This window comes from Lucilia sericata, unplaced genomic scaffold, assembly GCF_015586225.1.
Source record: "Lucilia sericata isolate MDLA Ls3-8-SP2 unplaced genomic scaffold, ASM1558622v1 Contig000115F_arrow, whole genome shotgun sequence".
NCBI classification, from domain to species: domain Eukaryota; kingdom Metazoa; phylum Arthropoda; class Insecta; order Diptera; family Calliphoridae; genus Lucilia; species Lucilia sericata.
Genome location: NW_023994147.1, coordinates 477,639 through 493,418, shown reverse-complemented (window position 1 = coordinate 493,418; position 15,780 = coordinate 477,639). Strand labels below are relative to the sequence as shown.

Genomic DNA, 15,780 nt, shown 5'->3' with positions numbered 1-15,780 from the left:
TTTTGCTGTTTATTATCCCCTAATGCAACGTTTTAAGGTTAAAAAGTCCTTTCATTCATTAAAAGTCATGTGCAGGATTTATACTCTTTAGTGTACAAAATTACTCTCATTGAATTCACTTTCTCTCTCTCTCTCTCTCCATCTCTATTAAACAAAGAACTAATGTTTTTCAAGTTGATTTCCGGAGAGTAACTTTGAAATAAAACTTTTCAAAGCAGCAGCAACAACAACAAAACAAAAACTTGCAACTGTCAAAAGTTGACAAATGAAAAAGTTTCATTTGTTTACATTTATTTTACGCACATTTAGCTACAAACACAAGTTAAAAGGTCTAACAAAACAACAGCAACAACAAAAAATAAACAAATTTAAAAACTTTGGCAAGGATTCCTTTTTTTTCTCGTTAGGAAATGCGCACAGCTGAGAGCTTTTGTTGTTTTGTTTGGGGACAACAACATCGATTTTGTATTGAAATGTGAAAAAGTATAATAAATACAAGCAACCCTGTAATAATGAGCACAGTCTAGAGTTTTACTTGTTATTGGAGATTATGAATCATAGACAACAAAAATTTTAACAAAAAAAAAGAAAAGAAATAAATTTTTATTATGACTAAAAACTTTATATAAAAAAAGAAAAAAATTGTTTAACTAAAAGAAAATTATTATTATCAATTACTAAAAATATATTTTATATTATAAGACGTAAACAAAAAATTTTATAAAACTACAAAGTGTTTCAATTAAATTTTAACTAAAATTTAACAAATTTTCATTAAAAAACAAACAAACAGTTCATATCTATACATAAGAAAAAATATTTTTTTAAAACTTTAAGGTAAGTGGTAAGTTAAGTTCTTTAGAAAGATATTTTTTATTGTACAATTTTATTTTTATTCTGGCTGTGAAGATAGAAAGAAATTATTAAGACAAAAGTATAATAAGAATTTATGTCCTTTCAAATGAGGGAGAAATAAATAAAAAAATAAAGATAAAACGTACCTTTTCAGGTTTAATAAAAAAATATAAATTGTGGTGTGTCCTAAGGCGATATAAGATATTTCATATCATACATCAATGTATCCTTTTTTATATTCTGTGTGTTTGTCCTTAGTACTCCAGTTCCAGTTCTTGTTTAATATTGCTTTTTTTTTTGTATATAGTATTTAAATGTTAGTCCTTTTTGTAGGTATTTGTTTGGTTGTTTGTATGTGTAGGACCTGTGTTTATGTTTAACAAATTGAGACAGAAAGAGAGAGAGAAAGGAATAGAGTTTCAGTGTTAGTAAGTGAATAAGTTCCCTATAACTACTGCACACTCCCTACTTTTCACCAAGTCTATATGAGTGTGTGTGTGTGTTTGTTAGATGTATATGTATTTGTTTGTGTATCCTTTATGCCTCAGCTGATGTTTTCTTTCAAAAGAAACTCATCACTATTGAAATATTTATACGATTTTATTTCTTTCTATTCCATTTCATTTTAAGTTCTTTTTTTCTTTTTACTTCATTTGAGCTTTGTTAACGTTGATGTCATGTTTTGCTTCGTTTTTTTTATTGTTGTCATTTTTCTTTGTTTACTTGTATTTTCCGGATTATTGTGGAAAATTTTTATAACCTTCATCCCACCAAAGGAAAAAAAATGTAAAGAAAATTATATATCTTAAATAAACATAAAATTCGATAGACAAAAAGCAATGAATATGTATTTTATGACACGTATGATAGGTTCATATAGGAGGTCCTTAATCATTTATACAAGCATATGTTTGAACTTCTTTATACATAAGTACATGCATATGTACACATGTATGTACATATTACAGCATAGTTCGAAACCTAAGCAAGTTTGATTGATTACAAAAACAGAATTATATATTTCAAAACTAACGAATGTTATACAACTTTGTAATAATCTATGGTCCTTTTGACCAGCACTTTCTGATTTAGTATAGATTCGTTTATAGCTGTGGTTGGTTATACATATTTGGATTTCAGATTAATTTATGTCGATTACAATTTTCACCGAAATCTTTAAAAATTTTTAAACTTAAATTTCCTTTATATATACATATGAATTGTACAAAATTTGCATAGTTTTTGAACAGCACTGTATATTTTTGTATTTAGTTTAAGATTTCTTACAATTGTATGCATGTAATATGTCTGTCTAGTTTGAATAAAACATGTTTTCTTTTACAACATAATTACAACATTTATGCATCATGTACATTAGGATGGCAACCAAGAATTCATAATTTTAACTTATTTGTACACAAATCAGACGTATTTTTGATTTCCTCATTTCTGGAAATATTTTTAAATTTGTATTTCAAAATAAATCTTCATAAGTAGAGTTGACCTAAAAAGACAATTAAAATGTCGACAAAATATTTGGTACATTTGTATATAACTTCCCGAAAAGTTCTTGATAATGAAGGAGTATTTTCTCTAAAGAATTAGCGTAAGGTTCTTGAAAGATATATTTAAATTTTCAGAACCAGAAGAGCTTTTGTTTTCTTAACTTGAAGATAGCGAACAAGGTTATTGTATATACACTAAGCGATATCGTCTTAAGCTTTAGGGACCTCGTTTCTGATTTGCAATTTGCATGTCGGTTATATTCTTTAAATTTGTTTATCTGGTCGACCTATTTAATATTTGATTTTTAATATCAAAAAGTAATACACAGAGGGAAAAAAACGGTAGAAAAGTACTTAAATTTAAATAATACATTGTCAAAAGTGAGCTTACCACGTTTGTTAATATTTAGACAACGGATCTGTATAAAATATAAATAACACCCAGTTATCATTTTGACAACCACCGTTGTAATTTTGACAACGCATTGTTGTCACTTCAAATACGCATTGTGTTTTTGAATGATAAAATTAATCATATTAGTTCAGAAAAGCCATAGAAGGATTTTTGGTTCCATACAAACGGAGCCAACTTAAGGTATAATCTTAGTGCTAAACGTGTAAGTAATCGTAGATGTAAATGTATTCACATCCATAATTATGTTTGTATATGAATATTTATTAAAATATTGGTAAATACAAGTACATATTCATAACATGTATAATTAATTTTTATCTATATATGAATACAATATATACATCCATATAAAGATGTTTCAACCGCAACAACTTATTCATACTTAGCATCATAATAATAGGTGCATTGCATATAAATGTAAACCAGCTAGGAATTATACATTAATATTTATAAATGAGAATCAGTCATTATAATTAAGAGAGTTATTGCGCAAATCGCTTCCCCTCACTTCACCTAATATTTCATAAACATTCCAAAAATTGGGTGCAAGTATTTACCACTCTCGCTTATAAATAAGTACTTAAATAAGCCGTTGCAAATAGGTAGTCAAAAATAATGACAAAATTCTAAATAAGTTTTTAAGTTTATGATTATATATAAGTCATTATTAGAGTGCTTAAAAGTAATGTAGACGGTATGTACTAGTCATCGAAAAGTAAGTTGTTGTTTTAATACATGTCATTACCAAATATTTGCTGGGATCTATTTGATAAATTCAGAAATTATTTAAAACCTACACCTCAGTGAGTAGATTTAATTTATCAACTGAAAACTGTGTAAAAGCTTCGATTGGTAACAAGTGGACGCAGATCATGGGTTGTAAGGTACAAACACTTGCTCTTAATGATAAACAAAATTTTGTGTGTATGCAAAAGCATAAATATTTTATATACATTTTTATATATAGGACGTTTCAAACCCACACACAGACACTTCTCAACACTTAACGTTATAAAGCCAAATTTAATGTTCATCAAACATTTAATTAATCATTTTAAATATTTAAGTGTTTTTTCCACTCATACCCACTCAGAATTTGGTTGATGAAATCATCTTGTAAAATTGAGTGTATGTGTGTGTGTAAAATAATTTATCAATTTATTCAACAAGTAAAAATCTGTATCCTTTTTAAAGCTCTGACATGTTTTATTTTCTTACTTAAAGTGGTACTTTTGGCAGCAAGAGTCCTTAGGGTCGTTACCCTTAAATTTTGTAAATGTATGTGTGTGTGAGTTTTGGGCTTGTAGGCTTGAATTACATAGTTTAGTTGTATAATTTTTAAAACAACTAATATTATTTTTAGGGCCTAAACAAATTTTAGGTTAACAATATAAACGAAATCTGTTTATGTTGTTAAAGAAAATTTAAACATTTATGAATTTGATATTTTTTTGTTCTTAAAATTTTCCTAACTGGCTTGTTAAGGTTTTTCTTTACACTTTCAATGTGTTGTTTAAATTTAAGAAAGAGCAGACAATTTATTGATTTTCTTTATTTGTTGAAAATAAATAAACCTAATTTCTTTTTTTGCAGATCTCTAAATTATGTCTAAATAACTGAATTTTGGTAAGAAATTTAAAACTTTAAACAAACTATCCATTTAATTTCACTTTGCATGTTGGTAGAATAAATTATACCTTATTTTTAAATATAAATTAACAACAACTACAAATACCTACAGCAAACAAAAATATTCACAATAAAAGCATTTTGCAAAAAGTATTTAAATAAACACCTAAAATCATGTATGTAGTTTTGCAAAAAAAAAGTATTTATGGAAATGATACAAACAATTTGAATACTAATAATAAATATTGCAAAATAATATTGACATAAACATGCAAAAATATATTATCTACACATACATACATGTGTTTGTGTATGTATGTAAAAATACAGTATTGTTGGAAACCTAAGTAACTTTTTCTTTCAAAGTAATCAAACCAGACATGGTTTAAGGGTCAATAGACTCGACCATGGGCGAGCCAATAAACTAGTCATAGGCTTTTCTACTCCATAGAGAGATGGTGTGAACGGGGCTTAGACTTTATATTAGTTTATAAGAAAATCTTGCTTAAGTTTTAAACAATACTGTATACTTTTGTTAATGTATTATGTAGATAAATATTGTGCAATAGTAAAATGTCCTAATTCGAAAAATCGAACTCATCTAAATGCAAATTTTCTATTTGAATTAAATTTTGAAAAATCATGTGCAATTCTATCATGCATTTAACCATTAATACTCTATAACTATAAAACTACTTTTATAAATTTACTAAATATTATTATCTACACTCTTGGTAATAAGTTTAGGGGTATTTACGGAATATTAAAAAGAAAAGTTAAAATTAAACTTAAAATTTTCAAATTTTTACTTTCCATTTTATTAGCTGTAATTAGTTTCGAACATCGGACGGAATTTTGGTTTTGACAACTTCTTTTGGGTTGGACACATATTTTCAAAATACTTATACATTAATCTCGGGCTGTTGCCTCAGACGTACTATATCAGGCATGGGACTATAGACTAGACTAGACTATAGACTAGACTATAGACTAGACTATAGACTAGACTATAGACTAGACTATAGACTAGACTATAGACTAGACTATAGACTAGACTATAGACTAGACTATAGACTAGACTATAGACTAGACTATAGACTAGACTAGACTATAGACTAGACTATAGACTAGACTATAGACTAGACTATAGACTAGACTATAGACTAGACTATAGACTAGACTATAGACTAGACTATAGACTAGACTATAGACTAGACTATAGACTAGACTATAGACTAGACTATAGACTAGACTATAGACTAGACTATAGACTAGACTATAGACTAGACTATAGACTAGACTATAGACTAGACTATAGACTAGACTATAGACTAGACTATAGACTAGACTATAGACTAGACTATAGACTAGACTATAGACTAGACTATAGATACCTAGACTATAGACTAGACTATAGACTAGACTATGACTAGACTATTAGACTAGACTATAGACTAGACTATAGACTAGACTATAGACTAGACTATAGACTAGACTATAGACTAGACTATAGACCTAGACTATAGACTAGACTATAGACTAGACTATAGACTAGACTATAGACTAGACTATAGACTAGACTATAGACTAGACTATAGACTAGACTATAGACTAGACTATAGACTAGACTATAGACTAGACTATAGACTAGACTATAGACTAGACTATAGACTAGACTATAGCCTAGACTATAGACTAGACTATAGACTAGACTATAGACTAGACTATAGACTAGACTATAGACTGACTATAGACTAGTATAGACTAGACTATAGACTAGTCTATAGACTAGACTATAGACTAGACTATAGACTAGACTATAGACTAGACTATAGACTAGACTATAGACTAGACTATAGACTAGACTATAGACTAGACTATAGACTAGACTATAGACTAGACTATAGACTAGACTAGACTAGACTATAGACTAGACTATAGACCAGACTATAGACTAGACTATAGACTAGACTATGGACTAGACTATAGACTCTGAAGTCAAATCAATTATTCCTTTTCATTTTTGCAATCACAGCTTTTAATTGGTTATTATTGAAAACCCCCTCACCTAAACTTATTTCCTGGAGTATAATTTCAATGTAGTTAAATTACTTTGCATTAATAAACCATACTTATACATAAATAATTCACTCTATTTACTATATTTTATTTATGTATTTACTATCCTTCTTTTTCAAGTTTTGTGTAATTTTCTTTGTTCTTTTACTTTTGATCCTTCTTTCTGTTTAACCTTTTCTTTTTCTTTCTTTTTTTTTTGGTTGGTGTATATTCTATGTAATTTTTTGTAGTCGTGAAAGCAAAAGAAAAAACAAACTTTTTTAAACAAATAAATCTAAGACTTTAATGTACAAAAGAAAGACCTAAACCCCGAAGACAAAATATTTAGAAGCAAAAACAAAACAAGAAAGAAGAAGAATAATAATTGCGGTTTGAAAATGGCACCATTTAAATTAAAATTTCGCATGGGTAGTTCCCGTAGCACATCACAAGAACATGAACCGGATCCTCAGGTAAATGAGGCCTTATTAAATCATCAAACTTTTGGTGGCATTGGAGCAAGTTCATCAACCATAGATTCGGTGGATTGCAATAGTTTGGTCTCACTCAATACCAGTGAACGCAAACTATTGTTGCCCAACAAAAGCAACAATCTTAAAATGGGTAAGAGAAATACAATAAAAATTTAACAAGAAAAATCTTAAATATAAAAAATAAAATAACTTGTATTGATGTTTTCAATATGTGTGTGTGTGTTCGTGTGTGGTAGACAAAATGAAAAACACAACAAAATAAAATGCTTACATTTGCACAAAATTTCATTTTCGATTATATTCTGCGCTTAATCTATCTATTCTTCTATCTATTTATCTATTCTAATTCATAGAAGCATAATACAGTAAAATAAATAGAAGAAAAAGAAGATATAATTTTATTTGCTAAAAAACCCTTAACCCCATTTCGTAATTTATTTATTTATTTATCTGTATGTATGAAAAAGGTTCAAATTTCTAACACTTTCAATCTCTACACACACACCAACCAATAAACATCCTAATCATCATCATCGCCATCCTCGACACCTCATTAAATAAACAAATTGCAATTTCTCTGAAATACTCAATTTAAGCATGTCTACAAATTAAGCTGTACAAAAACAAAATAAGAACAAAATTAATAAGAAAAAATAAAATAATAATCCATTTTCTAAACATCAACAACATCATCATCTTACAGGGTTCATAAATCAAAATCAAGCCAAACAAGGAGAAAATATACCCAGTACACCACCTCCAACATATGAATGTGTTTTGGAAGAGGTAAATGTAAATTAAAATTGCTTGATAATAAAAAAATATCTTTCCAATGCCTCATTTTATACAACTTCCCTTCTCTTTCCTTATTACACTTAGCAACGACAATTAGCCAACGCCACAGCTTCAAGAAATGATAATGATGATATTAACGATCAATTAAACTCTTGTTTAGAGCAATTAAGTCTCAACGAATTACCCTGTACGGATCCAAATTGTCGCGAAAACTATAATACGAATAATAATAACAACAACAACGAAACACCTAACACGAATCAATTACAACAGCAACAACAACTTCAAAACGAACAACAACAGCAACTACACGAAGATCTTATCACTGATCCGAACGATACAACATTAGAGAACGTTGAAAATCCGGTTAACGAAGACGATCGCAAAGAATCAATAGATTCTCAGGAATTTTTACTCGGTGAAAATATGACAGATTCATCATCAGATCAGGAGCGAGAACAACTTGAGAATAGTTGTTCGGGCAATTGTCAACAGTACAGTTCGGATGGTCAACAATACAATACAGATTGTCAACAGTATAATAATGATGGTACGGCTTCGTGTTCGGGCGGTCAGGGTGAGAGAAATCAAAGCGGTGATTTCTATGATCCTTTAATGAATCACAGTATCTATTGTAATGATGGTGAGTTTTTTTTTTTAATGGGAATTCATAAAAAATTTTCATATTTAGGATATTAAATTGACATATATCAAAACTGCCAATTTCCAGTCCAGTCCAGACTAGTTTTCAGTAAAGCTCTACTATATTTCCGACAAGAGTTGATACTATAGTCCATATTAAGTTCACTTTAGTCCACATGATAGCTTAGACTGTAATCCATACTGTAGTCGACACTTTAGTTCAGAATATAATTCTGACTAAACTCTAATTCAGACTATAGTCTAGTCAATAGTTAAGAATATAGTCCAGAAGATACTATAGTCCTCACTGTAGTTCAGACTATAATTTAAACTATATTGGAGACTATTGCTTTAGTTAGCTCATTACTATAGTTCAGACAATAGCCCGGAATAAAGTCCACAATATAGTTCTGACTAAAATGGAGACTGTAGTTAAGACTAAGAGCAGAATTTAGTCCAGACTATATCCATATTATATAGTCTGACCTGCTTTAAAATTAATTTATTTCCTCAAAGCAATTAATGATTTTAAATCTTATCCCACAGCATCCCATTACGATGAGGATTATCAAAATCAAATGTGTGATCATGACGGCAACTCTGGCGAATGTACCAACGAATGCGGTAATGAATGCTCCAACGAAAACCACTGGGATGATAATCAACAGTCAAGTTCACAGCACAATTTGCAATACGAAAATTGTGGTGAACAGCAGCAACATCAACAATATTATCAACAGCATCAGCAGCAGGAACTCTCACAGACACCGGAAATAATAAGTAATAAATCGTCAAAAGAAATCTACAAGGACTTGGCCAAGGAGTGGGGAATAACGTGTAAAATGTCAGACGGATGTCGTTGCATGGAATGTCAAAGTCATTATTTCGATTGTGAATATGATGATGTAAGTAAATGCAACGTGATTGCAACTATTTATAGTAAATTTCATATTCTCTTCTTCATTTCTTTATAGAATGAACATCAGAAAACCGATGGTGGTTTGGGGGCAGGAACACCGATGTTTTTAACAGAAGTCATGCATGGTTCCGCCTGCAATATATTGTAAAACAAATGCAAACACCCACCCACACAGAATATTTATTCTCACGTAAATTTTTTGGAAGAAATTTTTATCTTCAAACACTGGCTAAAATTACAAAATGATAGAATCATATTTTTTAGCTTAAAAACTTAATTAAAAACAAAAACAATTATATATATTTAAAAATATATTTAGATATGCACAAACTGGCATAGAATCAAGTATTACAACAAAAAAAATAGTTTCAAATTTACAAAAAAGCAAAAAAGTTTAAATTAACAAAAAAAAATAAAAAAATAAAACGTTTTCAAAATCCCAATTTTTCGTGATTTTAAAAAGATAACATTTTTAAATAAAAAAATTGGCTCTAGATTTTTTTGTGCCAAAAAATATAAAAATACGATAAAAACTACTTTTTTAAAAAAAATATTAAATACAACTTTCTCAGTTCAATTTTAGTTTTTTAACTCATGATGAATTAGTCTGAAAACAAAAATATATTTGATCCAGGTATAACACAGTTTCAAATATCAATTCTAGTAAGAAAATAGAAAAAAAATATATAGCACTAGTACTCGTACTGAAATTTAAATATACCCTCGTATTTGGAACCTTAAGACAATGTTTAAAATTAAACTAAATAAATTTTAAATTTTCATATAACAATTTTTCAATATTTTAATTAAACATTGTCTTTAGGTTTAGATAATGCTGATTATTAACATTTTAATAACTTTAAAACAAATTTAGAAATCCTTAATTTAATAATAAACATCCCAGCTGATGAAGAGAACTGATACTTTTAATAGTTAAAAAACACTTTTTAAACTTTTGTTGATTAATTCATACATTATTGTAATTAATTTTTTAATTAAATTCGTTTTTTTTTTTGTTACATTTTATTTGCTATAAACATATAACTAAATGTCAGAGTAGTTTTTAAAAACAATTTTCAATTTGAAAAATTGTCACTTCTTAACAAAAAAAAAAAAATATTATATAATTAATGAACTTTAAAAAGCCTTAAAAAATACATACATGTTTCACTTCATAATCATATTAACAAATTTTCGTTTTACATTAATTAATGTGTACATATATATTTTTCTACTTTATAATCATTATTACATTAGAATCTGAATTAAAACCAAGAAAAAAATGAAAATAGAGTTAAAAAATATAATGGTATTAAATGAAATTTAAAATTATCAAGTGTTTTATTATTATGAACTGCGTGGCATAAGAATTAAAGGGGAAATTCGAAATGGGACATTCGAAGGAAGAATGTTTAAGAGGATCTTGTTCAGTGATCCCTTTTTCTAGGGAGCCTGTAGAGAAAAAGGGACAGATTTTCTAAACCAGTGTAGTATCAATTAACTAACTAACTAACTAACTAACTAACTAACTAACTAACTAACTAACTAACTAACTAACTAACTAACTAACTAACTAACTAACTAACTAACTAACTAACTAACTAACTAACGACTTGAACTTACCAAACAACTTACTTTTCAATTAGTACTACATACCGCCTGCATTACTTACAAGGAACACTATTTTTGGTGTGAAAACTATTATAGACGTATCTTGGTAAGTGCTGCTTTAACTCCCAATATGTAAGCGAGCGTGGTAATTACTTGTCTTCTCTGTCTTTACCGTGTTAAAATAATGACTTAAAATGCTATTGTGTAAGTAAATTTTAGTATTTTATTCCCTTAACTGATAATGAAAGTTTTTGCTGGGTAATTAATGCAATTAAGGACATTTAATACCTTTTGGAAGGCACTTTTTACGGAGGCTATGCTTACATAGACTGACAACCCTTCATCGGTGCAGTGAAAATCTAAATTTTGGAAAAATTTGTGGAAAACGAAAATTGACACTACTGAGAACCGATCATCTGATCATAGAAGTCTCCACACTTTATAACCTACAAAAAAACTATCCTGAAGCCAATTTCCATTCACTGCTTGTTCAATTTAAATATTTTACATAAACATAACAATTTTGAAAACTATATTTAAATCATTCAAACCACTTACACTCATTTCATTCCAAAAACAGTTTTCCCATGACCCTTTTAGGGCATTTTCCGAAGTAAAATCTAATACACTTAGTTAGACATGAATGGGCAATATTTTAATCAAGGTATCAATGCTTTCTTCTTTCGTTCATTCATTCATTAAATTCTATAGAGCAAACTACCAACCAAATGCCATTTACAAATTGCGTGTTACTAGGAAAAAAAACATAAACAGGAAATAGAAAAGTAAAAGTTTCATTTAAGAAATTGTATTTGATTTAACAACCACCCATGGTGCAAAATTCAAGGTATGAGTTTCTTAAAATGGCACAAGAAAGAAATAATTTTGAAGCATGAATACGTTTAAATGTGTGCGTTGCTGGTAATGGGAAGAAATGTGGACTGACCTACTTGACTAAATATATTAAACGGCTGAAAACATGTTGTAGGTGGCATTGAACTAATTAACTATGTAGTCGTATTATTAATTGTTCCATTTTCTAAATTTGTTAAATAATGAGATTTATTGAATATAGAAAATGCGTGGGTGGTGTCATAAATAAAAGAAAAAAACTGAATGTTGTAAATAAAATTGGTAGGAAGTTTTTAAAAAGATACAATTTATAATAGCATATTTCGGCAAGTTGATTCAGCTTCACGAAATAAATTTCTTTGACATAGACAATATAAAAATTTGATGTTAATCCGATCATAATAGCATTCCTTATAATTTTCTATCAATCTTTTAAATAATCATAATTTTTCACCTTAACACACAACCCACGTGTGTCTTAAAACTTGTAAATGGCATGGTAGAGATTCACTTGCCACCGCTGAACATAAAAAGAAATAATTTGAAATTTAACGTAATTCGATTACGTGTTTTAAAGGGCAACAATGAAAGCGTTCTTTAAAATTAAATTATTATCACTTTTTTCCGTACGAAACCTTTTAAGCATTAATTTGAAAATTAAATTCAAACTTATCAAAAAGGTAACGCTACAAAGTAGAAAACAAAACTAAGAATAAAGAATTAAGGAAAAAATACAAAAAGCAACAAAAAATTTAACGTCAGGATTTACAAATTGCTTGTTGGCATGTAATTATTTTCATTTCTCTACTTATGTATGATGGTTCCCTTTAACATTCATGTGAATTTGTGAATGTTGAATTTGCCCATCATTTTGTACATTTCACATACATTCCGGCGAATGTGTGTAAGGGCTACTAACATTCGAAAGCGGAGAGTATTCGAATTGAATTCCTTCGCGAATGAACTAAATTATCCATATTTACATGAGTTTTTACGTTTCATTCTTGTGTAAAATAAAAAAAAAATATTCAAGAATTTAAAAAAGATTCGTTAATGAAATATATTGGAATGAATCAATTCCCACAATTGAATTTTACACCAATTTTACTAAAAGGTAAATTTTCAAATATTTCTATATATTCGTGAAAAATATTTATTTTGTAGCTAGGAGTTAAAAGTAATTTACTTGCTTTCATAATATATCAGGGAGTGTATGCTAAAGCTAAAAAATTTGCAGGTGATTTTTACGTGCAGAGTATATCGTAACACTGTGTAGACATGAAAGATCGTAAATTTTATAAACTTTAACAATTGCAACGTCTATAAAAATAGTAGTGATGGTAGTTGAAAAAAACTTACAAGAATGTTAAAAATATCCGGGTAAAATTCAGCTAATTACGAAGAGATATATGTGATTACACTGAAAAATATTTTGACGTTTTGTAGATTTTTTTTACTTTCCCATTTAAGTTTATCTTTCGTAAACAAATCTCTCCAGACTTTGATATTTCAAAGCTAATAGCAATCACTATTAGTAAATAGAAAACAAGCAAGAACTTAAATTCTAAACATTTTCTCCTTAGTGGCTAAAGCAAAGACTTCTGGATTAAAACAATACTCCAAGATATTGCGATTTGGGCTCTATGTGATTATTTAACGTAAGAAGTTGGATTTAATGTAATGAGAATTTAACTGATCTTAGTAGCATTGATCTTACTTAATGTTGCCAATATTTTTTGACCATTTCCTGTTAAACCATGTTACAAACACCGTTTTGTTTTGACTATAGTCTAGTCTATAGTCTAGTCTAGTCTAGTCTATAGTCTAGTCTATAGTCTAGTCTATAGTCTAGTCTATAGTCTAGTCTATAGTCTAGTCTATAGTCTAGTCTATAGTCTAGTCTATAGTCTAGTCTATAGTCTAGTCTATAGTCTAGTCTATAGTCTAGTCTATAGTCTAGTCTATAGTCTAGTCTATAGTCTATTCTAGTCTATAGTCTAGTCTATAGACTAGTCTATAGTCTAGTCTATAGTCTATAGTCTAGTCTATAGTCTAGTCTATAGTCTAGTCTATAGTCTAGTCTATAGTCTAGTCTATAGTCTAGTCTATAGTCTAGTCTATAGTCTAGTCTATAGTCTAGTCTATAGTCTAGTCTATAGTCTAGTCTAGTCTAGTCTATAGTCTAGTCTATAGTCTAGTCTATAGTCTAGTCTATAGTCTAGTCTATAGTCTAGTCTATAGTCTAGTCTATAGTCTAGTCTATAGTCTAGTCTATAGTCTAGTCTATAGTCTAGTCTATAGTCTAGTCTATAGTCTAGTCTATAGTCTAGTCTATAGTCTAGTCTATAGTCTAGTCTATAGTCTAGTCTATAGTCTAGTCTATAGTCTAGTCTATAGTCTAGTCTATAGTCTAGTCTATAGTCTAGTCTATAGTCTAGTCTATAGTCTAGTCTAGTCTATAGTCTAGTCTATAGTCTAGTCTATAGTCTAGTCTATAGTCTAGTCTATAGTCTAGTCTATAGTCTAGTCTATAGTCTAGTCTATAGTCTAGTCTATAGTCTAGTCTATAGTCTAGTCTATAGTCTAGTCTATAGTCTAGTCTATAGTCTAGTCTATAGTCTAGTCTATAGTCTAGTCTATAGTCTAGTCTATAGTCTAGTCTATAGTCTAGTCTATAGTCTAGTCTATAGTCTAGTCTATAGTCTAGTCTATAGTCTAGTCTATAGTCTAGTCTATAGTCTAGTCTATAGTCTATAGTCTAGTCTATAGTCTAGTCTATAGTCTAGTCTATAGTCTAGTCTATAGTCTAGTCTATAGTCTAGTCTATAGTCTAGTCTATAGTCTAGTCTATAGTCTAGTCTATAGTCTAGTCTATAGTCTAGTCTATAGTCTAGTCTATAGTCTAGTCTATAGTCTAGTCTATAGTCTAGTCTATAGTCTAGTCTATAGTCTAGTCTATAGTCTAGTCTATAGTCTAGTCTATAGTCTAGTCTATAGTCTAGTCTATAGTCTAGTCTATAGTCTAGTCTATAGTCTAGTCTATAGTCTAGTCTATAGTCTAGTCTATAGTCTAGTCTATAGTCTAGTCTATAGTCTAGTCTATAGTCTAGTCTATAGTCTAGTCTATAGTCTAGTCTATAGTCTAGTCTAGTCTAGTCTATAGTCTAGTCTATAGTCTAGTCTATAGTCTAGTCTATAGTCTAGTCTATAGTCTAGTCTATAGTCTAGTCTATAGTCTAGTCTATAGTCTAGTCTATAGTCTAGTCTATAGTCTAGTCTATAGTCTAGTTGAAGACAAAACCAGAAGTTTTTCGAGTTTTTGGAAATCAAAATTTCCGACACAATCTCTAAGGTGTAAAATTCCTTAGAGGTGAGAATATAAAAATTATCGATAAAGTCGTTTGTAAAATCTAAACGTTAAAATCAACTTTTAAAATTCCAAACATTTTTTATTTACTACTCATATGACAAATGTTTTATTGCAAAACGTTTCTTAAAAGAAATACAATAAAACCACAATAGCAGTGTATTAGAAATACCAGCACTATTTGGTTTGTATTTCCTTTGTTTTAATTCCTTTACTCATATATTATATTTAGTGTTGGAATTTATAGAGTATAAAAATAACTCTCTGCAATACACATACATATGGACACAGTGGTCGACAGAGGGAGACTTATATACATATAATCGAAAGGATAAAAACTTTAGTACTACTGTGTAATATATTTAGTACTACTGTGTAATATATCCATAGACAGGTCCATACACTAATAAATATACCATTCAATAAACTATTCAAAATAATAATTTCCATAGACCAATCTGGTCTAGTCAATAGACTAATCTATATGTACTAGTCCGTGGATTAGTCAATAGTGTCCATAAACTAGTCAGTAGAGTAATCAGTCTAAAAAAGTACTCTTTTGGAAAAATGCCGGTTACGCACATGAAAATATCCTTGGACTGTAATGAATATGAATGCCGATGCCTGCTTTAATGCGA

At 29.0% G+C, this 15,780-nt stretch overlaps 1 protein-coding gene across 1 annotated transcript; it reads left to right on the top strand.

The window, feature by feature from the left end:
• Window positions 1-334: 334 nt before the first annotated feature.
• Window positions 335-10,392, top strand: LOC119600479 (putative uncharacterized protein DDB_G0271606). Its single transcript, XM_037950734.1, has 7 exons — window positions 335-837; window positions 4,369-4,401; window positions 6,714-7,086; window positions 7,660-7,742; window positions 7,836-8,394; window positions 8,940-9,298; window positions 9,368-10,392. The coding sequence occupies exons 3-7, from the start codon at window positions 6,861-6,863 to the stop codon at window positions 9,458-9,460; spliced, it is 1,320 nt and encodes a 439-aa protein (XP_037806662.1). The 5' UTR covers window positions 335-837; window positions 4,369-4,401; window positions 6,714-6,860; the 3' UTR covers window positions 9,461-10,392.
• Window positions 10,393-15,780: the final 5,388 nt, after the last annotated feature.